At 40.1% G+C, this 23,080-nt stretch overlaps 2 protein-coding genes and 1 long non-coding RNA gene across 4 annotated transcripts in view; 1 reads left to right on the top strand and 2 right to left on the bottom strand.

Annotated features, from left to right (window-relative positions):
- Positions 1–4,418: 4,418 nt before the first annotated feature.
- On the bottom strand, positions 4,419–11,994 carry LOC113022132 (flagellar attachment zone protein 1-like). The gene is made up of 3 exons (XM_026167207.1): positions 10,178–11,994; positions 7,162–7,304; positions 4,419–5,979 (listed from the first exon to the last, which is right to left on the bottom strand). The coding sequence occupies exons 1-3, from the start codon at positions 11,564–11,566 to the stop codon at positions 4,566–4,568; spliced, it is 2,946 nt and encodes a 981-aa protein (XP_026022992.1). The 5' UTR covers positions 11,567–11,994; the 3' UTR covers positions 4,419–4,565.
- LOC113022865 (uncharacterized) lies at positions 6,211–9,890 on the top strand. The gene is made up of 3 exons (XR_003272455.1): positions 6,211–6,415; positions 7,711–7,826; positions 8,823–9,890. It is a non-coding gene; the product is annotated as an uncharacterized LOC113022865 (long non-coding RNA).
- A 9,360-nt stretch (positions 11,995–21,354) lies between the features above and the next one.
- fgd5a (FYVE, RhoGEF and PH domain containing 5a) overlaps positions 21,355–23,080 on the bottom strand; it is a 32,454-nt gene continuing 30,728 nt past the window's right edge. For both annotated transcript variants that reach the window (XM_026168686.1, XM_026168687.1), the window contains exon 21: positions 21,355–21,697. In XM_026168686.1, the coding sequence (XP_026024471.1) occupies positions 21,661–21,697 (37 nt within the window). In that variant the 3' untranslated portion in view covers positions 21,355–21,660. The remainder of the gene's footprint in view (positions 21,698–23,080) is intronic.

Below are 23,080 nucleotides of genomic sequence, written 5' to 3'. Positions count from 1 at the left end.
TTTCGGTGTTTTGCTTCTGCAGCTTGTTGCATTTTTTCTCCACTTCTTCTATTACGGCTTGTTTTTCTTCCAACCTTTCTTTCAGCACTTTAGATGTTGCCTCCTGTTTCTACAGTTTTTCATATAAACACAACTGTCAGCCCTTCACTTTTGGTGCCGACAACATTTTGAGCATTTTCGACAGTTTGTGAAATGGTCGTCATTGGCATTACATGCCAGTAGTGTTCGCTAATTGACTTTACCGGGGATTATTATTATTATTATTATTATTATTATTATTATTATTATTATTATTATTATTATGATTAGTTTCCCCACCGGAAGAATGCGACGTTCTTGCCAGAACATTCCCAAATAATTGACCACGTTTATTAACAGATCAATTTTCTCCACAGTTTTAGGGTGAGCTAGAATAGATATATGGTTTCAGTAATACGAATAAGAGCGCAACAGCATAGAGACAATGACGATCACTCTCATAATTTCATTACGTTAGTGCACCCATTGCTCCGCGTCCTGACCCCCAACCTTAACGCTACATTGATGTCGAGAGTCTCTGACACAGCTGTGCTCTGCAGCACAGACACCCTGCTTATCTGTGATTCGGCCAGACTGGTGTTGAACTCCAAAGACATGCGCGGGGTTAGGTTAGTTGGCTGTTGGTGTGAGTGGTTGTCTGAGTCTCTCTAATAACCCTCCAACAGACTGGCGACCTGTCCAGGGTGTACTTTTGCCCTATGACAGCTGGAATACAACCTGAATAAAATAAGTAGGAGAAAATGAATGATGTTTATGAACTGTAGTTAATGTAGTCAGACAATAAGTTACCGAGCAACAGGCCACAAGTCTTGGTGCAGAATCATACTAAGATTTAAAAAATAAAATGTTGGCACTGGTGTTTGAAACAGTATACTGTCAGTAAGACTGGAGCAACTGCACACATCTGGAAACTAATAACTAGAGTAGTTAGTAACATTTTGTTACTGCATCCATTTAGCCAGGTATAATTAGCATGTCTACATACATGTCATTTCTAATGTGGTCCTATGTGGTATGTTGTAGGACAGTGAAGTGTCTGACACTGACCATGTACCTGAGAACACTGGTATGGAGGGGGAGAACGCACCTCTTTACTGTATTTGTCGGAAACCAGACATCAACTGCTTCATGATGTAAGTATATATCAGTTTTATATTTGCAGTACGTGCAGTAGGGGTGGGCGCTAGCTTCCGCAATGTTATCAGAGTTTGTTTGTTTTTCTTAAATGAAGATCTTCTATTTCGAGAAAACTACCAATAAGGATATATGCACAGATCTAGAAAACAATACTGTAACATTTTATTGATACTTGCAGTTTGGAGGAAGCAGTATTTGCAAGTGTAACTAAATTCCAGGCATTTTTCATCCTTCTTTTCCTATCTGTCACGGTCTGCAGAGACAGGCCATGCGGTGGTGTGTGTAATGGACCCAGGTGGGTACACAAGTGAGTAGACGGGAGTGAACTTAACAGAAAGCGAGCCTTTATTATGGCTGGAGACAAGGTGTACAAACAAAGCAAGGATAGCGTGGCTAGGCTATAACTAAACTGGGAAAACTAATACTGTGACAAACTAAGGAAACTCAGAGACTATGATGTTCGCTGCAAAGACTGACCGGGAAAACATGGATGTGAAAACACAGACGACGCGACACGGACTGTATGAAACACAGAGACTAAATACACATGAGGGATGATCAGGGGAAGTGGCCACACATGGGAGCACAGCTGACACACATGAACCTAACGACAGGACAGGAGAGGTGAAACTAAATACACTGACATTGAATACAGACTTTCAAAGTAAAACAGGAAACATGGAGATTAGACATGACATGAACTAAACATAACCATGCAGACATGACTCATGACAGGTAAACGCACGAACCAGGGAGTCTCATTCTTTTCCCTATAGCTTTTTTCTAGTTGTCAGTGTGAACCAAGGTGTCAGCAGCAGCATTCATAGTGCAAAAGTAGTGACCCAGCATAGATCAAATGTAAGCACAAAAGTAGCCAAGGTAGTGTTTTTCCTGGAAATTTTAAGTGAAAGGATAAAGTAACTGCTTACCACTTTAGTTTAACAATGATTAATGAAATGTAACCGTGTAACTCATCAGCAGTCTGCACAGTATGGGTCACATATTAAAACTGAAGAATATGTTTGTACTTGTTGTAGTGTTTCATCATGGGTCCAGTTTTTACCCAGGTGCTTAAAGCCCTTCTTTACCCTCATGTAACACCAACAGTAACTTCCAACCACTATTTCCTGTTCCTGTCAGTCAAACAAACAGACGACAAACATCTTCTATAAACAGGAATAATGTCATTTTATCGGATTAGAAAACATCTAATCTAGTGTTGATATTACACTGCTGTTTAGTGTCTGGCTGATCTCAGTGTCACCAAAATATCTGCCCTACATGTCAAACAATGAGAGAACTTGAAACAGTACCATCACCTAGCAGCTTATTTTAATTAGTGCTAACGTTTTGTTTGCTGGCTAACATTGCTATTATTATAGTCACAGTTAATTGACTTTGAATAGCTTTATTTCAAAAGTAATTTTACAATTTCACAGCCATTTAGCTGTGTTAACTGTACATGCTGTAGGTCATAAGGCGTGCATGGATCATTTTTATAATCAGCCTCTTATCTTTTGTCCACCACAGACTTTGCCATGATAAATTTGTCAGTTGACAACCAGGAGCCGTACACCTTAACCTCAGAGGCCAGGACATCCAGGGGCAGTGTGAACACGCACTTGCTTAAATGGGACGCAAGACGGACTATAGAGGGCCACGACTTTAGATGATAAATCAGCCTGGTGCAACATGTAAGGATTGGCACAATTTGTTAAGATTTTGAGGAGTTTGAGAAACTAACCTAAAGCATAAAATAAAATTTACTATCAGTAACTTCATAGCACCCGCCCAGCAGTATATAAACTCCATCATGCTAGCTAGTACGCAGTACCAGTTATTCTAAGCGCCTGTAAAAAGTCAGCACAACGAAAACAAACTACAACTAAACTTGGTTTATATCTGACACAGACAGCAGGTCATAACTTCTTGCCTGAAGTTCAGTTCCTCTGCCACTATGACCGGCGGCCGCCTCGGTCTCTCCTCCTCTTGCCTCCCCTTTCCCTTATCCACCTGCTGGCCTCCACCACTTGCTGATGTTGCTAAATCTGTGGAAGCTATGCCATAGCTACCGCCAAACAATTCAGTTATTTTTTACACATTTGGCAGCGTCTGCCTGAAGGGCTCGTTTCTTTTTGGTCCTAATTTTTTCTGCACCTTCTTTCCCCGCTTGCCAGACAACCAAGTGCTGTCCCTGTCCACGGCCAGTGTGAGAAGGACTCTCACTAAAGTCAACCCACACAAAGCTGCTGGACCAGACAATATACCTGGACGCGTGCTCGGAGCCCGTGCTGACCAGCTGACTGATGTCCTAGCGGGCATCTTTAACATCTCCCTGAGTCAAGTGTTGTGCCACAGTGCTTTAAAACCACCACCATCATACCTGTCCCCAGACCTTCCCAAAGCCTAATTCCACAATGATTGCCTGAGCCTATTCTTGTTAAATGATGAAAAACTCAAAGGCACGTTTGGGCAGTGGATCTGTGTGAAATCAGCAGCTTGCAAAACGAAATCAAAATGTGTGCAATTGATTCTAAAAATAGAAATCACAATAAAGTTCAACATTTACTAAAACCGCCATTCAGTCATCTGAGAGTCTTTACTCATGAAATTATAACGGTTAGATGAATGTATATGCAGTGATTTACTGATCAATGATAAAAGGGGAGATTTATGCAATAACGAAGACTGTCATGAAAAGTATTTGGCATCTGATCTCCTGTAACCTGCGGAGCTAAGCTGTTTTACCAGCTCTGCTCTCTGATTTTTCTTTTTTCTTTTATGAAAAAACACAAGTTGTCAAAGTTATTTGTTTGCAAATGTATTTCAGAAATATCGACATACTTTTTTTAATCAGCAGAAACTTTATGTCAGTAGTGCAAAAACCTGCACTGATCTGACCTCATTTCTTCCTCATCCTGATTCCTGACCTGGGAAGGGAGAGAAATATTTGTTTTTGTTTGTCTTCTTGTTTTATTTAATTCCTTGTGGGATTTGGATCCAACACGTAAAGTATGCATATTATGCACACACACAAACACACATGCAGCTATTACCCATTTCTTGTATTCTTGAATAAAGACATTGATTTGACACATTTAATTAGTGACCAATTGTTTTTATTGTTCAATTATTAAGAAAAAAGAAAAGGTGGAGGTGGGTGGGTGGGTGGGATGGAAACTAAAGGGAGAGAGGAGAGAAAACCCCAACAATCCCCTCTGAGCAAGCACTAGGCGACAGTGGATAGGAAAAACTCCCTTTAAAGGAAGAAACCTATGACAGAACCAGGCTCTAGAGGGGGCAGTCAACTGTCGGGACTGGTTGGGGGGTGACTGTGAAAAAACGGGAGGGAGATGGGAGAGGTGTTAGTAGTTAAGGGGGGGGGGGGATTAAGCTGGAACAGAGGTGGGAGAGGAAGAGGCGACATTGGCAGTACTGAAAGAAGGAGTGTTCCTCCTCCAGAAGAAGCAGAAGCGTTTTTTCTTTTTCTTCAGCTGCTCTTCCACTAGCACCTTTTTCTCGAGGATGAGGATTTTCAGCTCCTCGATTGTTTCGGTGTTTTGCTTCTGCAGCTTGTTGCATTTTTTCTCCACTTCTTCTATTACGGCTTGTTTTTCTTCCAACCTTTCTTTCAGCACTTTAGATGTTGCCTCCTGTTTCTCAAACTCCTGGAGAAGAAGTTTTTCTTCTCTCTGCTTACTGACCAGCTGTTCTCTCTCTTGAAGCAGGTCTTGATATTTGTGCAGTGTCTCTTCGAACTTTACCTGCAGCATCCTGTTGTTTCCCTCCATGAGCTGGAGTTGGCACTCCATGTCTCCCTGCTTTCTGTCCAGCTGCTCTTTCTCTTGCAGGATTTCTTTATTTTGTCGCAGAGCTTTATCAAGCTTTCCTTGCAAGCTTTCATTTTGTTGCTTGATGCTCTGCAGATTGGAATCCATTTCTTTTTGTTTGATTTCTTGTTCCCTTTTCTCTTGGAGAAGCTTCTCATTTGCTTGCTCTGTGCGATCAAGCCTTTTTTTGTCAACATTGTACATTAGCTCCATGTCTCGGAGATTGGAGTGCAGCCCTCTCTTCTTCGTGCTGTCTTTCATCTTCTCCTGGAGGAGTTTTCTATTTTGCCGCAGAGCTTGATCAAGCTTTCCTTGCAAGCTTTCGTTGTGTTGCTTGATGCTCTGAAGCTTGGAATGCATTTCTTTTTCTTTTAACTCCTGTTGCCTTTTCTCTTGGAGGAGCTTCTCATTTGCTTGCTCTGTGCGATCAAGCCTTTTTTTGTCTACACTGTACATTAGCTCCATGTCTCTGAGATTGCTGTGCAGCCCTCTCTTCTTCATGCCGTCTTGTTTCTTCTCTTGGACAAGTTTTTTATTTTGTTGCAGGGCTTCATCAAGTTTTCCTTGGAGCTCCTGGTTCTTTTTGTCCATGTCATGGAGATCCTGTTGTTTCCCCTCAATAATAGCTTCCTTTTCTTGAAGCTGGAATGACAACTTTTTTAGTTGAGCGCTCTTTTGCTCATTTTCCTCCATCAAGAACTTAATCTTCTCTGCGTTTCTGAGCGCTTCATCCTCCAGTTCTTCCAAACGCTTTTCCTCTAGTTCCACTTGGTCACACCAGGGAAGAGAGGAAAGGGAAGAGTCTAGTGGCTCATCCCAGGGAAGAGCGTATGGGTCAACTTCTTGTCCCTTTGGATTTTTTTGAGACATGTTTGGTCTGGATACAGTTACAACTGCAAAGGATCCAAATATTTCAAAAGGCTTTTCTGGCGAACGGTTCAATGCTGCACACATCAAGGCTGCGAGAAACGGACTAAAAGTCGTTGCTCTTCACCCCTATTTATAGGTTTTTGGATCAAAGGAAAGAATGGTGGTAAGATTCTACGTGTGTGACGTCATAATTCTGTAAGGCAATGAGGTTGTCACGTGATATTTTTGGAGGAGGGCATTTTTCAACTTGGACAAATTATCAGTAAAGTTTCAATCTCTGTTATTTTCCCCCAAAAACGTGTTGTCGCAATCATGTTTTCTACTGTAATTGGTGCCAACAGATGGCGCAGTTTAAAGTTGGCTGTTACTCTGCCCAGGCTGCTACCATAGAAGAAGAATGTAGACCAATAGTACTTTAACGATGTCCGCTGATCGTTTTCGTGTAAATCTTAGCATTGCTTTAGCCGTCAAGCTAAAGGTTTAGCTTCATACTGCCATATTTTCAGAGTAACAAAATATTTAAACGGTCTCAGATCATGGTGAGTATTTGAAAAAATGTTTATTTAATGTGAAGCCTGTGATGTGGAAAGGTTAGCAAGCGTAATTTTGCCTATTGTGTTATACACGGGTGCTTACATCCGAGTAGTGTTGATCTTTTCTAAGGTCCATGGGTTTATCCAACGAGCAGCTAAGTCACCGTTATATCTGTAATTTTGTGTGCAACGTCTTAATGCAAAAAAACAAAAAAAAAAAAAACCCCACAATGCGTTTTTAAGCTCTCTCTGCGTTCACTGCCTCTGCAAGTGTCAAACTTCCTCGCTTTAGCTGATGCTAACCAACATTAGCGCTTACGGTTCGTATATAAACACAACTGTCAGCCCTTCACTTTTGGTGCCGACAACATTTTGAGCATTTTCTACAGTTTGTGAAATGGTCGCCATTGGCATTACATGCCAGTAGTGTTCGCTAATTGACTTTACCGGGGATTATATTTATTACAACGTTACTGCGTGGAAGTGATCATAGTGTATGCTTATGAACGTGAGTGGTAGGTGTTATTAGTGCGACTTTACCCTTAATTAGTTTTCCCACCGGAAGTAGAGTTGTTTATGCGACGTGATGGCTAGAGCAGTCCCAAACAATCGATTGCGTTTATTAACAGACCAATTCTCTCCAAACTTTTAGGGTAAGCTAGACTAGAGATATGGTTGCAATAATACGAACAAGGGCGCAACAGCATATTGACAATGGCGAGGACTTTAATATTTACATTGTGTTAGTGCACCCATCGCTCCGCATCCTTAACGCTACATTGATGTCGAGAGTCTCTGACACAGCTGTGCTCTGCAGCACAGACACCCTGCTTATCTGTGATTCGGCCAGACTGGTGTTGAACTCCAAAGACATGCGCGGGGTTAGGTTAGTTGGCTGTTGGTGTGAGTGGTTGTCTGAGTCTCTCTAATAACCCTCCAACAGACTGGCGACCTGTCCAGGGTGTACTTTTGCCCTATGACAGCTGAAATACAACCTGAATAAAATAAGTAGGAGAAAATGAATGATGTTTATGAACTGTAGTTAATGTAGTCAGACAATAAGTTACCGAGCAACAGGCCACAAGTCTTGGTGCAGAATCATACTAAGATTTAAAAAATAAAATGTTGGCACTGGTGTTTGAAACAGTATACTGTCAGTAAGACTGGAGCAACTGCACACATCTGGAAACTAATAACTAGAGTAGTTAGTAACATTTTGTTACTGCATCCATTTAGCCAGGTATAATTAGCATGTCTACATACATGTCATTTCTAATGTGGTCCTATGTGGTATGTTGTAGGACAGTGAAGTGTCTGACACTGACCATGTAGCAGTGCCTGAGAACACTGGTATGGAGGGGGAGAACGCACCTCTTTACTGTATTTGTCGAAAACCAGACATCAACTGCTCCATGATGTAAGTATATATCAGTTTTATATTTGCAGTATGCGCAGTAGGGGTGGGCGCTAGCTTCAGCAATGTTATCAGAGGTTTTTTTTTTTAAATGAAGAGCTTCTATTTCGAGAAAACTACCAATAAGGATATATGCACAGATATAGAAAACAATACTGTAACATTTTATTGATGCTTGCAGTTTGGAGGCAGCAGTATTTGCAAGTGTAACTAAATTCCAGGCATTTTCCATCCTTCTTTTCCTATCAGCTTTTTTCTAGTTGTCAGTGTGAACCAAGGTGTCAGCAGCAGCATTATAGTGCAAAAGTAGTGACCCAGCATAGATCAAATGTAAGCACAAAAGTAGCCAAGGTAGTGTTTTTCCTGGAAATTTTAAGTGAAAGGATAAAGTAACTGCTTACCACTTTAGTTTAACAATGATTAATGAAATGTAACCGTGTAACTCATCAGCAGTCTGCACAGTATGGTCACATATTAAAACTGAAGAATATGTTGTACTTGTTGTAGTGTTTCATCATGGGTCCAGTTTTTACCCAGGTGCTTAAAGCCCTTCTTTACCCTCATGTAACACCAACAGTAATTCCAACCACTATTTCCTGTTCCTGTCAGTCAAACAAACAGACGACAAACATCTTCTATAAACAGGAATAATGTCATTTTATCGGATTAGAAAACATCTAATCTAGCGTTGATATTACACTGCTGTTTAGTGTCTGGCTGATCTCAGTGTCACCAAAATATCTGCCCTACATGTCAAACAATGAGAGAACTTGAAACAGTAACATCACCTAGCAGCTTATTTTAATTAGTGCTAACGTTTTGTTTGCTGGCTAACATTGCTATTATTATAGTCACAGTTAATTGACTTTGAATAGCTTTATTTCAAAAGTAATTTTACAATTTCACAGCCATTTAGCTGTGTTAACTGTACATGCTGTAGGTCATAAGGCGTGCATGGATCATTTTTATAATCAGCCTCTTATCTTTTGTCCACCACAGGCTTTGCCATGATAAATTGGTCAGTTGACAACCAGGAGCCGTACACCTTAACCTCAGAGGCCAGGACATCCAGGGGCAGTGTGAACACGCACTTGCTTAAATGGGACGCAAGACGGACTATAGAGGGCCACCCGCTTGCCAGACAACCAAGTGCTGTCCCTGTCCACGGCCAGTGTGAGAAGGACTCTCACTAAAGTCAACCCACACAAAGCTGCTGGACCAGACAATATACCTGGACGCGTGCTCGGAGCCCGTGCTGACCAGCTGACTGATGTCCTAGCGGGCATCTTTAACATCTCCCTGAGTCAAGCTGTTGTGCCACAGTGCTTTAAAACCACCACCATCATACCTGTCCCCAGACCTTCCCAAAGCCTAATTCCACAATGATTGCCTGAGCCTATTCTTGTTAAATGATGAAAAACTCAAAGGCACGTTTGGGCAGTGGATCTGTGTGAAATCAGCAGCTTGCAAAACTAAATCAAAATGTGTGCTATTGATTCTAAAAATAGAAATCACAATAAAGTTCAACATTTACTAAAACCGCCATTCAGTCATCTGAGAGTCTTTACTCATGAAATTATAACGGTTAGATGAATGTATATGCAGTGATTTACTGATCAATGATAAAAGGGGAGATTTATGCAATAACGAAGACTGTCATGAAAAGTATTTGGCATCTGATCTCCTGTAACCTGCGGAGCTAAGCTGTTTTACCAGCTCTGCTCTCTGATTTTTCTTTTTTCTTTTATGAAAAAACACAAGTTGTCAAAGTTATTTGTTTGCAAATGTATTTCAGAAATATCGACATACTTTTTTTAATCAGCAGAAACTTTATGTCAGTAGTGCAAAAACCTGCACTGATCTGACCTCATTTCTTCCTCATCCTGATTCCTGACCTGGGAAGGGAGAGAAATATTTGTTTTTGTTTGTCTTCTTGTTTTATTTAATTCCTTGTGGGATTTGGATCCAACACGTAAAGTATGCATATTATGCACACACACAAACACACATGCAGCTATTACCCATTTCTTGTATTCTTGAATAAAGACATTGATTTGACACATTTAATTAGTGACCAATTGTTTTTATTGTTCAATTATTAAGAAAAAAGAAAAGGGGGGGGTGGGTGGGATGGAAAGTAAAGGGAGAGAGGAGAGAAAACCCCAACAATCCCCTCTGAGCAAGCACTAGGCGACAGTGGATAGGAAAAACTCCCTTTAAAGGAAGAAACCTATGACAGAACCAGGCTCTAGAGGGGGCAGTCAACTGTCGGGACTGGTTGGGGGGTGATTGTGAAAAGAGGGGAGGGAGATGGGAGAGGTGTTAGTAGTTAAGGGGGGGGGGGGGGATTAAGCTGGAACAGAGGTGGGAGAGGAAGAGGCGACATTGGCAGTACTGAAAGAAGGAGTGTTCCTCCTCCAGAAGAAGCAGAAGCGTTTTTTCTTTTTCTTCAGCTGCTCTTCCACGAGCACCTTTTTCTCGAGGATGAGGATTTTCAGCTCCTCGATTGTTTCGGTGTTTTGCTTCTGCAGCTTGTTGCATTTTTTCTCCACTTCTTCTATTACGGCTTGTTTTTCTTCCAACCTTTCTTTCAGCACTTTAGATGTTGCCTCCTGTTTCTCAAACTCCTGGAGAAGAAGTTTTTCTTCTCTCTGCTTACTGACCAGCTGTTCTCTCTCTTGAAGCAGGTCTTGATATTTGTGCAGTGTCTCTTCGAACTTTACCTGCAGCATCCTGTTGTTTCCCTCCATGAGCTGGAGTTGGCACTCCATGTCTCCCTGCTTTCTGTCCAGCTGCTCTTTCTCTTGCAGGATTTCTTTATTTTGTAGCAGAGCTTCATCAAGCTTTCCTTGCAAGCTTTCATTTTGTTGCTTGATGCTCTGCAGATTGGAATCCATTTCTTTTTGTTTGATTTCTTGTTCCCTTTTCTCTTGGAGAAGCTTCTCATTTGCTTGCTCTGTGCGATCAAGCCTTTTTTTGTCAACATTGTACATTAGCTCCATGTCTCGGAGATTGGAGTGCAGCCCTCTCTTCTTCGTGCTGTCTTTCATCTTCTCCTGGAGGAGTTTTCTATTTTGCCGCAGAGCTTGATCAAGCTTTCCTTGCAAGCTTTCAATGTGTTGCTTGATGCTCTGAAGCTTGGAATGCATTTCTTTCTCTTTTAACTCCTTTTGCCTTTTCTCTTTGAGAAGCTTTTCATTTTCTTGCAGTGTGCGATCAAGCCTTTTTTTGTCTACACTGTACATTAGCTCCATTTCTTGGAGATTGCTGTGCAGCCCTCTCTTCTTCATGCCGTCTTGTTTCTTCTCTTGGACAAGTTTTTCATTTTGTTGCAGGGCTTCATCAAGTTTTCCTTGGAGCTCCTGGTTCTTTTTGTCCATGTCATGGAGATCCTGTTGTTTCCCCTCAATAATAGCTTCCTTTTCGTGAAGCTGGTATGACAACTTTTTTAGTTGAGCGCTCTTTTGCTCATTTTCCTCCATCAAGAACTTAATCTTCTCTGCGTTTCTGAGCGCTTCATCCTCCAGTTCTTCCAAACGCTTTTCCTCTAGTTCCACTTGGTCACACCAGGGAAGAGAGGAAAGGGAAGAGTCTAGTGGCTCATCCCAAGGAAGAGCGTATGGGTCAACTTCTTGTCCCTTTGGAATTTTTTGAGACATGTTGGGTCTGGATACAGTTACAATTGCAAAGGATCCAAATATTTCAAAAGGCTTTTCTGGCGAACGGTTCAATGCTGCACACATCAAGGCTGCGAGAAACGGACTAAAAGTCGTTGCTCTTCACCCCTATTTATAGGTTTTTGGATCAAAGGAAAGAATGGTGGTAAGATTCTACGTGTGTGACGTCATAATTCTGTAAGGCAATGAGGTTGTCACGTGATATTTTTGGAGGAGGGCATTTTTCAACTTGGACAAATTATCAGTAAAGTTTCAATCTCTGTTATTTTTCCCCAAAAAACGTGTTGTCGCAATCATGTTTTCTACTGTAATTGGTGCCAACAGATGGCGCAGTTTAAAGTTGGCTGTTACTCTGCCCAGGCTGCTACCATAGAAGAAGAATGTAGACCAATAGTACTTTAACGATGTCCGCTGATCGTTTCCGTGTAAATCTTAGCATTGCTTTAGCCGTCAAGCTAAAGGTTTAGCTTCATACTGCCATATTTTCAGAGTAACAAAATATTTAAACGGTCTCAGATCATGGTGAGTATTTGAAAAAATGTTTATTTAATGTGAAGCCTGTGATGTGGAAAGGTTAGCAAGCGTAATTTTGCCTATTGTGTTATACACGGGTGCTTACATCCGAGTAGTGTTGATCTTTTCTAAGGTCCATGGGTTTATCCAACGAGCAGCTAAGTCACTGTTATATCTGTAATTTTGTGTGCAACGTCTTAATGCAAAAAAAACAAAAAAAAAAACAACCCACAATGCGTTTTTAAGCTCTCTCTGCGTTCACTGCCTCTGCAAGTGTCAAACTTCCTCGCTTTAGCTGATGCTAACCAACATTAGCGCTTACGGTTCGTATATAAACACAACTGTCAGCCCTTCACTTTTGGTGCCGACAACATTTTGAGCATTTTCTACAGTTTGTGAAATGGTCGCCATTGGCATTACATGCCAGTAGTGTTCGCTAATTGACTTTACCAGGGATTATATTTATTACAACGTTACTGCGTGGAAGTGATCATAGTGTATGCTTATGAACGTGAGTGGTAGGTGTTATTAGTGCGACTTTACCCTTAATTAGTTTTCCCACCGGAAGTAGAGTTGTTTATGCGACGTGATGGCTAGAGCAGTCCCAAACAATCGATTGCGTTTCTTAACAGACCAATTCTCTCCAAACTTTTAGGGTAAGCTAGACTCGAGATATGGTTGCAATAATACGAACAAGGGCGCAACAGCATATTGACAATGGCGAGGACTTTAATTAGTGTGAATGCTTGAAAAGCATTCACAGTATTGTTCTTCTAATCTTTATTATTATTATTATATTTTATTCTGTATTCCGTACGTTTTTTGTAATCCTACTCCTTCAAAACCGTTCAACTTAGAAAAACCATTCCAACACCGTTAGATTCCTATTCTTTTGGACAACACTGCTTCCATTTTTCATATTTTTAACATTTATATTTTTAATTTTATTCAACTTTATTCAACAAAAATTTATAATGTATTTCAATGGGGAGACCCTTCAAATCCTCATTCAACTTACTCATTTTTAAACTCTTACTACTTCCACATACATTGACATAGAGCCACCATTCAAACTTTAAAACGAAGACAAGACATTCAACTATTCAACTTGCATTTATCTTTTCAATATGTATTATACTTTTTCTTCAGTTCCAGTTTAAGTTTCATGATGTTTTTTCACCCGTTTCAGAGTTTATAATGGGTGTGTATGGGACGGAATGTTGGGGCTAGAGTGAGGCAGCTCAACTGCTAGAGTGAGAGGAGCAAAAAAAATAATCTTAAAATCTTTTTTAAAACTGCTGCTGTGTCCGCAGCGTTTGCTCTACAGGTATGATTTTACCCTCAAAACGTAGCCATGGCTGTCCTCTTTCATCCAATGTGTTTACTATTGTACTAGGTGTTATGGTTCTTTCATAAATGTCACCAATGCACAGCCTCCTCCCTCCAACTCTTCCATAGACTCTAATGTTAAAATGGCTCAGAAGGTTCGTTTGAAAATCAGAAGAGCATGGTGTCTTTCCACTGTCACCACGTCCATATAATAAACTCCACAGACATGAAAACTGAGAATTTGGTAGACTAGACATTGCTGTCGCTCACAGTGAAAGAATTTTGTCAATACGACTTTTACTTTTCATTTGGGAACGATTTGTTTCGGCCTGACTTTTCTGTTCATTTTAAGCAGCAAAAGTGAGGTGCATGTCTGTGTCCGTGTGTATGGAGCCATTGGGTGCAGTCACTATAGCAACCAGGCTCACACCTGCCTGCTTAACGAGCTCTCTCTCTCTCTCTCTGCCAAGATTCATCTTAAACACTTCTCTTTCAACTGCTGCTGTGTCCACAGTGTTACAGCCATCATTTTACCCTCAAATTGTCGCCATTATTGTTCTCTTTCCAACACCGTGTCTTTCAAAGCTCAGACTTTTAAATTTTTTAAACTGTGTGGATCCAAGCGGAGGGATCACATTTGAGTCATTCAGTGATTCAAAGAATATGAACTTTTGATATTCATTCAGATGTTTTCTGACTCTAAATGTTCTTTTCTCATTTCTTAGGGTTTTCTAATTTACAATTAAAACATTTTCAACTTTTTTCCAACTTCTTCTTCTGTCTAACCTTCAGCTTTTAGCAGTTCAGCACTTTTGTTTTCAGGTTAAATTCGGACTTTTTTTTTTTATCTCATTCAATATTTTTAACTTAAATTCAGTAATTAATTCATTTCAGTGCATACATTCAGATTCAAGCATTCACACTGCAGTTTCTTCAGAAAATGCACTTTCTAGTATTTACATTGTGTTAGTGCACCCATCGCTCCGCATCCTTAACGCTACATTGATGTCGAGAGTCTCTGACACAGCTGTGCTCTGCAGCACAGACACCCTGCTTATCTGTGATTCGGCCAGACTGGTGTTGAACTCCAAAGACATGCGCGGGGTTAGGTTAGTTGGCTGTTGGTGTGAGTGGTTGTCTGAGTCTCTCTAATAACCCTCCAACAGACTGGCGACCTGTCCAGGGTGTACTTTTGCCCTATGACAGCTGAAATACAACCTGAATAAAATAAGTAGGAGAAAATGAATGATGTTTATGAACTGTAGTTAATGTAGTCAGACAATAAGTTACCGAGCAACAGGCCACAAGTCTTGGTGCAGAATCATACTAAGATTTAAAAAATAAAATGTTGGCACTGGTGTTTGAAACAGTATACTGTCAGTAAGACTGGAGCAACTGCACACATCTGGAAACTAATAACTAGAGTAGTTAGTAACATTTTGTTACTGCATCCATTTAGCCAGGTATAATTAGCATGTCTACATACATGTCATTTCTAATGTGGTCCTATGTGGTATGTTGTAGGACAGTGAAGTGTCTGACACTGACCATGTAGCAGTGCCTGAGAACACTGGTATGGAGGGGGAGAACGCACCTCTTTACTGTATTTGTCGGAAACCAGACATCAACTGCTCCATGATGTAAGTATATATCAGTTTTATATTTGCAGTATGCGCAGTAGGGGTGGGCGCTAGCTTCAGCAATGTTATCAGAGGTTTTTTTTTTTTAAATGAAGATCTTCTATTTCGAGAAAACTACCAATAAGGATATATGCACAGATATAGAAAACAATACTGTAACATTTTATTGATACTTGCAGTTTGGAGGCAGCAGTATTTGTAAGTGTAACTAAATTCCAGGCATTTTCCATCCTTCTTTTCCTATCAGCTTTTTTCTAGTTGTCAGTGTGAACCAAGGTGTCAGCAGCAGCATTATAGTGCAAAAGTAGTGACCCAGCATAGATCAAATGTAAGCACAAAAGTAGCCAAGGTAGTGTTTTTCCTGGAAATTTTAAGTGAAAGGATAAAGTAACTGCTTACCACTTTAGTTTAACAATGATTAATGAAATGTAACCGTGTAACTCATCAGCAGTCTGCACAGTATGGTCACATATTAAAACTGAAGAATATGTTGTACTTGTTGTAGTGTTTCATCATGGGTCCAGTTTTTACCCAGGTGCTTAAAGCCCTTCTTTACCCTCATGTAACACCAACAGTAATTTCCAACCACTATTTCCTGTTCCTGTCAGTCAAACAAACAGACGACAAACATCTTCTATAAACAGGAATAATGTCATTTTATCGGATTAGAAAACATCTAATCTAGCGTTGATATTACACTGCTGTTTAGTGTCTGGCTGATCTCAGTGTCACCAAAATATCTGCCCTACATGTCAAACAATGAGAGAACTTGAAACAGTAACATCACCTAGCAGCTTATTTTAATTAGTGCTAACGTTTTGTTTGCTGGCTAACATTGCTATTATTATAGTCACAGTTAATTGACTTTGAATAGCTTTATTTCAAAAGTAATTTTACAATTTCACAGCCATTTAGCTGTGTTAACTGTACATGCTGTAGGTCATAAGGCGTGCATGGATCATTTTTATAATCAGCCTCTTATCTTTTGTCCACCACAGGCTTTGCCATGATAAATTGGTCAGTTGACAACCAGGAGCCGTACACCTTAACCTCAGAGGCCAGGACATCCAGGGGCAGTGTGAACACGCACTTGTTTAAATGGGACGCAAGACGGACCTCACAGCCCTTTGTTCCTTCAGTGGGCTGGTTTCAGTCATTATGCAAATGTACTGTTTATAAGGTTGGGGAAACCTGCAGTCAGCTGAGACTGAAGAAGTCACTTGGATGAGTGACGAAACGTTTCTCCCACAAAACGCTACGTCCAGATGAACAAAATCAACTTTTGGAGATTTGCATAATGACTGACTGTCACGGTTCTGGGTCCGTTGGACCCAGTATTTTGAGTTTATTATGTTTTGGTGTAATTTTGCATCAGGGATTGTTTTCTTGTTCTCTTGTGTTAATGATGATGATGATTATGATGTTTATTATTAGAGTTTCATGTTTGTGTTTAGGATTTGTTCTTCGGTTGGGTCTGCTTAGTATATGTCTAGTTCCATGTGTCATTTTCTGTCTGTCTCTCAAATGTCAAGTCTGTGTCTTAGTATGATGGTTTCTTGTTCCTGTTTTATTGTGAAGGTCTGCGTCTTATGTTAGTGTGGGCAGCTTGGTTCCCCCCGTCTCGTTAACCCTGATCTCTCCCAGCTGTGTCTCCCTCCTGTTGCCCATTCGCTGATTACCACCCTGTGTATATTAGCCCTGTGTTTTCCTGTGCTCAGTGTCGCGTCGTACCCTGTTTCTGTTTCATGCCAGCAATAAAAGCTGTGGTTTTAGTTACATTTCGTCTCGGAGTCCTGCATTTGGATCCACATTTCCACCTGCCCGCACACAGAGCCCTGACACTGAAACCAGCCCACTGAAGGAACAAAGGGCTGGGAGGTCAGTTTATTCATCATAATTATGCAAATTCTCATGCCCATTGATCAGCAACCACTCTCATTCAAAAAGGCATCTCTAAAATGTAAAAGTGAGGACAAGTGAAGTTTTGCAAAGTACAATTAGATTTCCAGACATTTGATGATACAGTCACGTTGCACTAACTCTTAGATAAGTGGCTAGGGGTTCTCCAGAAACTTTGTGGGATCTTCTTGAGTTTAAAAAAATCTGCTATTCTGACCAGACAGCCAGCAGGAAAGGTTTGCAATCAAGAGATAAGCTGAGAGCTCAGTGTCAACATTAGTGGGCCTATATTGAGGAGAAAAGATCTATTCCAATAGAAGGAAATCAAACACTTAAACACTTGGAGGGGTGGAGCAGTGAGTTCAGGGTGTGGTGTTAGAGCAGGCTGACCCACACAGCTGTTCTCCATTACCTGGTCACGCCTTCCCTGCTTCAGTAGGATGCTGGGGTCTAACAGGAGAGCAGTGTGCTGTAATGGGACAAGGCAGCTGCACAAGAAAATATTGTAAATAAAATCATCCACGTGCTTACAACGCGGTGTGCCTTCTTATTGTGATTTCGTTTACAAAACTCGTGCAACATTACTGCATTACTAATTTTTCTAGTATCTGTTCTTGAGTAATTTCAGATCTCTCAAACTAGTGGCTGACCAGCTGGAGGGGTGGGATAAAAGTCCTCTCTGGACAAAATGTCACTTTGATACAGTAATAGAGAAATGCATAGTTGAGTTAACTCGCATGCCTTTGAAGACACTGGAAAACCGAAAGGCAACATGGTGAACATGAAAACACGAGGATCTATAGCTAAGACTTGCACACAAAACTGTGCTGTAGCTGCTCATTTAAACATATGTTGGTACAGCTGCTTCAATGGACAACATAACTGTAAATGAGTGTTTGACAGAGTAACGTTTTTTTCCTCATTCGGGAGTGAATCCACAAACTTTAAAGTAGCGCCACAGGGTATGTAAACTTTCCTTGCAGAGAAGGAAACTACATATGCATTTGATGTTGGATAAATGGACACTGTACCCATGTCCTTTTACTTATATGTACATATACTTTTTATTTTACTCCAGCAATTGATCCTCCAGTTCTAACCATAGCCTCTTTTTCGTTTATTTTTTGATAACGCTCATTCTTATATTAAAACTTATGTTAAACTTCTTCAAATTAAATCTTGGATGATTAGTCACTTATTTCCTGATCGATCAGCCTTTATCTTGATTTTAATCTGTCATTACCCCACTCTTTATCAGGAAATAAAGAAAATTCAAAGGTCATCTGTAAAAAAAAAAGAAAAAAAAAGCATGTATTAGGACTCTAACGTCAGCCACAGAGCTGCATTTAGGCATGTTGCAGTTCAAATTGAGCATCAGAATAGGCAAAAAAGGTGATTTAAGTGACTCTGAACATGGAATAGTTGTTGCTGCCAGACCAGCTGGTCTGAATATTACAGAAACTGCTGATCTACTGGGATTTTCCTCACATATCAATCTCAGAATAGGTTTTACGGACGGCTTTGACCTCATAGGAATACAACAGTAGCTCAAATAACCACTTGTTATAACCAATGTATGCAGAAGAGCGTCTCTAAATGGACATCACACTGAACCTTGAAGCAGGTGGGCTACAGCAGCAGAAGACCACACTGGGTGTCTCTCCTTTCAGCTAAGAACAGGAAACCGAGAATACAATTTGAACTAAACTGGACAGTAAAAGATTGGAAAAACATTGCCTGATCTGATGAGTCTTGATTTCTGCTGTAACATGCAGATGGCAGAGTCAGAATTTGGTGTAAACAACTTGTATCAACAGTTCAGCTTGTTGATGGTGGTGTAATGGTGTTGGGGAACACTTTGGGCCTCTTCATACCAACTGAGCATCATTTAAGCACCACAGCCCGCCTGAGTATTGTTACAGACCACAGTGCACTGTGGTCATAAAGTACTGTGTACTGTCTGATGGCTGCTTCCACCAGGATTACACTATGCCATAAAGGTCAGATCATTTGCAACTATTTATTTTTTTTTTTTAACATGACAGCGAACTCATTGTACTCAAGTGGTCTCCACAGTAACCATCGCAGTCCACTGAGCACCCTCGGGATAGTGTGAAATGGGAGATTTGCATTAGTGGTTGCTATGATGTTAATATGGAGCAAAATCTCTAAGGAATGTTTCAAACAACTTCATCTATGCCATTGAGAATCATACTGCACAGCTAAGCTCAGAAGCCAAAATTTAATGCTTTAAATAGGATGCAGGGTATGCAAATTATCACATGATCAGGCTCCTCAGGTGCTTAGTCACCCTTAAGATGACTGTACTCAGAAACATGATGAGCAACCAGTGAGAAGTATAAAGGGCTCTATCTAAATCCCCATTTCGGCAAATCGCTTTTTGTCTGGATTTTAACTGAGATCATTTACACCTGGAACTCTGAGTAATGCAATTCTGGATGATCTGCTGCTCTCTATTCAATGGTTTTCTTGTGACTTGCCAACTTTGCTGTTGTTCAGTTGTGAGCTGTATTGTGCAGACTGTGTGTTGTACTACCTCTGCTGTGTTTGTGGTTGAGTTTCATGTATTTGAAAGACCACGGGCCTTTGCAAATAAGCTACGACTATAAATTCAGTGTTGTGTTTCTGGCACACGCTTATACTGATACACGATAAAACAATAAAACAACAAAATGAATCCACTTTCTTTCTTTCTTTCTTTCTTTCTTTTAAAACCTTATATTAAAAGCAAAATATTTCCATCCATATCAGTGGGCTGACAACTTCATTAACATTACCATGTAAGTCCACTTTTTCATTGATTATTAAATCTTATTTTCACTTAACACCAGTTATTTCCTCATGCTCACACAAACAGGATTTAGGCTGGCTAAAGTTCATATTAAACCAGTTTGACACGATGTAGTGCTGCCCCCTTCTGGATTAAAGGGTCACTTAACCAAGCTGTATTTTTCCAGCACCACAGGCAATAGAGGAGGATAGGTACATTGTGTTCTCATTTCTCCATCACCCCGGTATTTATGACCAGGAGGAGATAAGCACAGCGTGAACATCAGTACAAAAAACACACAATGCATAGCAACAAGACGTGAATAAATCCTAATAATACAACAGACAATTCTGTCGGAGAGAAGAGGATGAAGTGCACAGCCATTTCTGAGCATCCAGTGCTGTTGTGCTTGTAACTAACCTCAGCAAAGCCAGAACCCCACACACATACAAAAAGTTACTATGCTGTTGCAGTGGGTATCATTTTACAGTCGCTCGTTATTGTTGATACTGAATTATAATGCAAAAAAGAAACAAGCCTGCAGCACAGCACAGCGAACGCCCACTAAGTAAGCATTTTTAATGTAGTTTATTTTTTTATATGCATCTATATACATAAACATTTACAATGCAGTATATGCTATAGAGGTACAACGATAGTAACACTGTAGGTGTGAGCTATAGGAAACGGGTAGAAAAGCTGAACAGTACTCAAACATGTGCTTTTGATATCATGCTGCTTGTCTGATGATGGATCTTCATTCTGAAAGGAACAGATAATGCCATTGGATGGGTTATTTAAGAGAAACTGCATCTGATTATGAGTGAAATCCTGTGGCACGAGTGGCTGAGATCACTCTAATACTGTGAGGATGAAGGTAGTTTGACAGCATTTTTAAGAAGCTTTTGTATAATAAAGCAGCCAAAGTATGATTATATCTAGCAGCATATATATACAGCATTAAAAAAGGCCCTCATAAAAATGGCACAATAACATGTTCTTATGTGAGTGCACAGTAACTGACCTGTTCAAAAATACTATAAGGTTAAAGTATATGTAAGAATAGATTAAAAAGCAAGGTCCCTCCGTACAGTACTGTGATAACATAAAGAGTGAGGCACATTCATCATCACTTGCAAAATGCACTGCATTCAACAGGAAGAAAGCAACTGGCACTTCAGAGCTGTGTGAAAAATTTCTAAAAGACTTTTAAAAAATACAAAGTATCTTCAAAATTGTTCATCCTTTGACAAATGCTTTAGAGCGGACGGCATGCCGAGGGTCATTTCTTCACTTTGCAGATTCAACACAAGAGTAAAACTGTGTAAAACTCCACAAGAACAATAATGTACACATACTATGATGATTAAAACGAACCCTTATTGGGGACATCGTGAATCACAATTTTTATACAGATAAATCATCTAACTCACTTCAGTATCTGCAGCGTATACTTCACAATATATATTCAGAATACCAAGTATCTCTCCGTTCCTCCTTTACAAGATATGCATACTACCCTGAAGCAAAGGTTATTTTTCATGTCTTTGCAGTTACCATGCATAACTGCAACGAAACTGATATGAAAGGACGTCTCCTGCAGAAGACAAAGAGTGGTTTAACAGTCCAGTGGAAAGTCGGGTAAAATACACCAGAAAAGCAAAAAAAAAAAAAAAAGGAAAAAGTGCAGACATCTGAAAAAAAAAGGTGAAAACAGAAGAAATAAAATTTTTTCTCTCAGGTGACGTATTTAAGGTATCTGAGCTGCTCCTGAAGGCTCTTGTGAAATCCGACTCGAGGATTCTGCTGCTCTTCTCCATACAGCAGAATTCCTTTGAGGAAAAATCTCCCAGGTGTTTGAATTGTCACTCAATATCCCACAAAAGGCCTGATGTGACGAATCCTTACTGATGGACTGAGTTCACATGCAGCAGGTAGCTTTGCTGCAGTCACGGAGTGGATGCGTCATTTATTTAACTTAGCAGATGCTATAAAATAGTGGCCTCCTCCATGGCATTGACCCATCTGAAACACAAAGAAGTGGAGCATTAGACCTTCGAACTCATTGTCTTTTTTTTGACTGGATTTGAAAGTCAGCTTATGTCACAGATCAGAGGTCAAGGTGTGTTTTTCCCAGTGTTTTTCTGTTTTCTCATAATTATGATACTAAATTGTTAATATGAATATTAACCACTTTGTTTTTCGTGGAATATAATCAACAAATTAAATCTTACAAACTAGATCATAAAACTCAGCGGCTTCTTTGTCTTTTTTTATTTAACAGGTTTGTATGATTTGCACTCGTGTACACCTGCTCATTCTCTTTATCAGCTTGTTTTGATTTCAATAGACTATTTTACTGTGAAACACTAAAAAAACATGATTAGTAGTTTAGTAGTACTTTTAGTGCCATTTTTATCAGCAAAAACTTGAAGTAATCATGTATGACTTTATCCCTCTCCACATCATTGTGGAGGAATTTTGCCCACTTTTCTTTACAGAGTTTCTTCAGTTCATCGAGATTTACTGGCATTCATATATGCACAGCTCTCTTAAGGTCCCACCAGAGCATTTCAATCAGGTTGCGGTCTGTGTCTGAACTTTAAATGTTAAAAAGGCTCTCTTTTATTGTTGTGACACGCTTATATTTAACTTTAAGCAGAAAAAAAAAAAAGGATGCAAATCTTCGTTAGGGAGTCAGAACAGATTTCACGGAGCGCCGTGGGAATGAATCCATTTTATTTGATATTTAAAAGAAAGTGCCTTGGAGTTATTTTTCTTTTTATGTCATCCCATCCCAGGAGCCCCTCAAAGGAATCCAGTTTAAATCTTGGAAGACCTCCTGCTCAAATACTTTTCAAAAATAAATATATATGCACTCTTTTGAACTGTTTTTACAAGCAAAAAAACCCGACAACCTACAAAACAGGGCTGACAGTAAGTAACAAGTGAATTCAAATAAATTGTCATGGCCCATTATAATAATTGATGCCTTTTGTAAATCTCAAAGTCAGTTGGAAGAGAAACGAATCCACTTTAACAAACACAGCCTGCCACCTCCACTCTTTGCCAGTAAAATGGGGATGCTGCAAACTGCCACGTATTTATTAAAACAAAAAGTGCATTAATAAGCTTGCTGTCAGCCTTCACTGAGTCACACATTCTACCAAAACAGATCAGCAATAGAGGACATAAATGCAGATAAACGAGTGCAAACATTAAGAGAAGACAGGAGACTTGTTAACGGTCAGTGCAGCAATCTTACACGAGAAAGCGAGAATGCATGGAGAGTACATTATGCTGCACTGCAGGAGATCAGCTGCTCACTGCCTGCTGTCTAACATACCACACATGCCTTGCTACAGCTCCCTGGTGGTCCAGTGATTAAGATTTAGAGCTCTTGTTGCT

Source organism: Astatotilapia calliptera, chromosome 5 (assembly GCF_900246225.1).
Source record: "Astatotilapia calliptera chromosome 5, fAstCal1.2, whole genome shotgun sequence".
In the NCBI taxonomy this organism is placed as follows: domain Eukaryota; kingdom Metazoa; phylum Chordata; class Actinopteri; order Cichliformes; family Cichlidae; genus Astatotilapia; species Astatotilapia calliptera.
The sequence above is the reverse complement of the archived record's forward strand: the minus strand, read 5'-3'. Positions and strand labels throughout refer to the sequence as shown.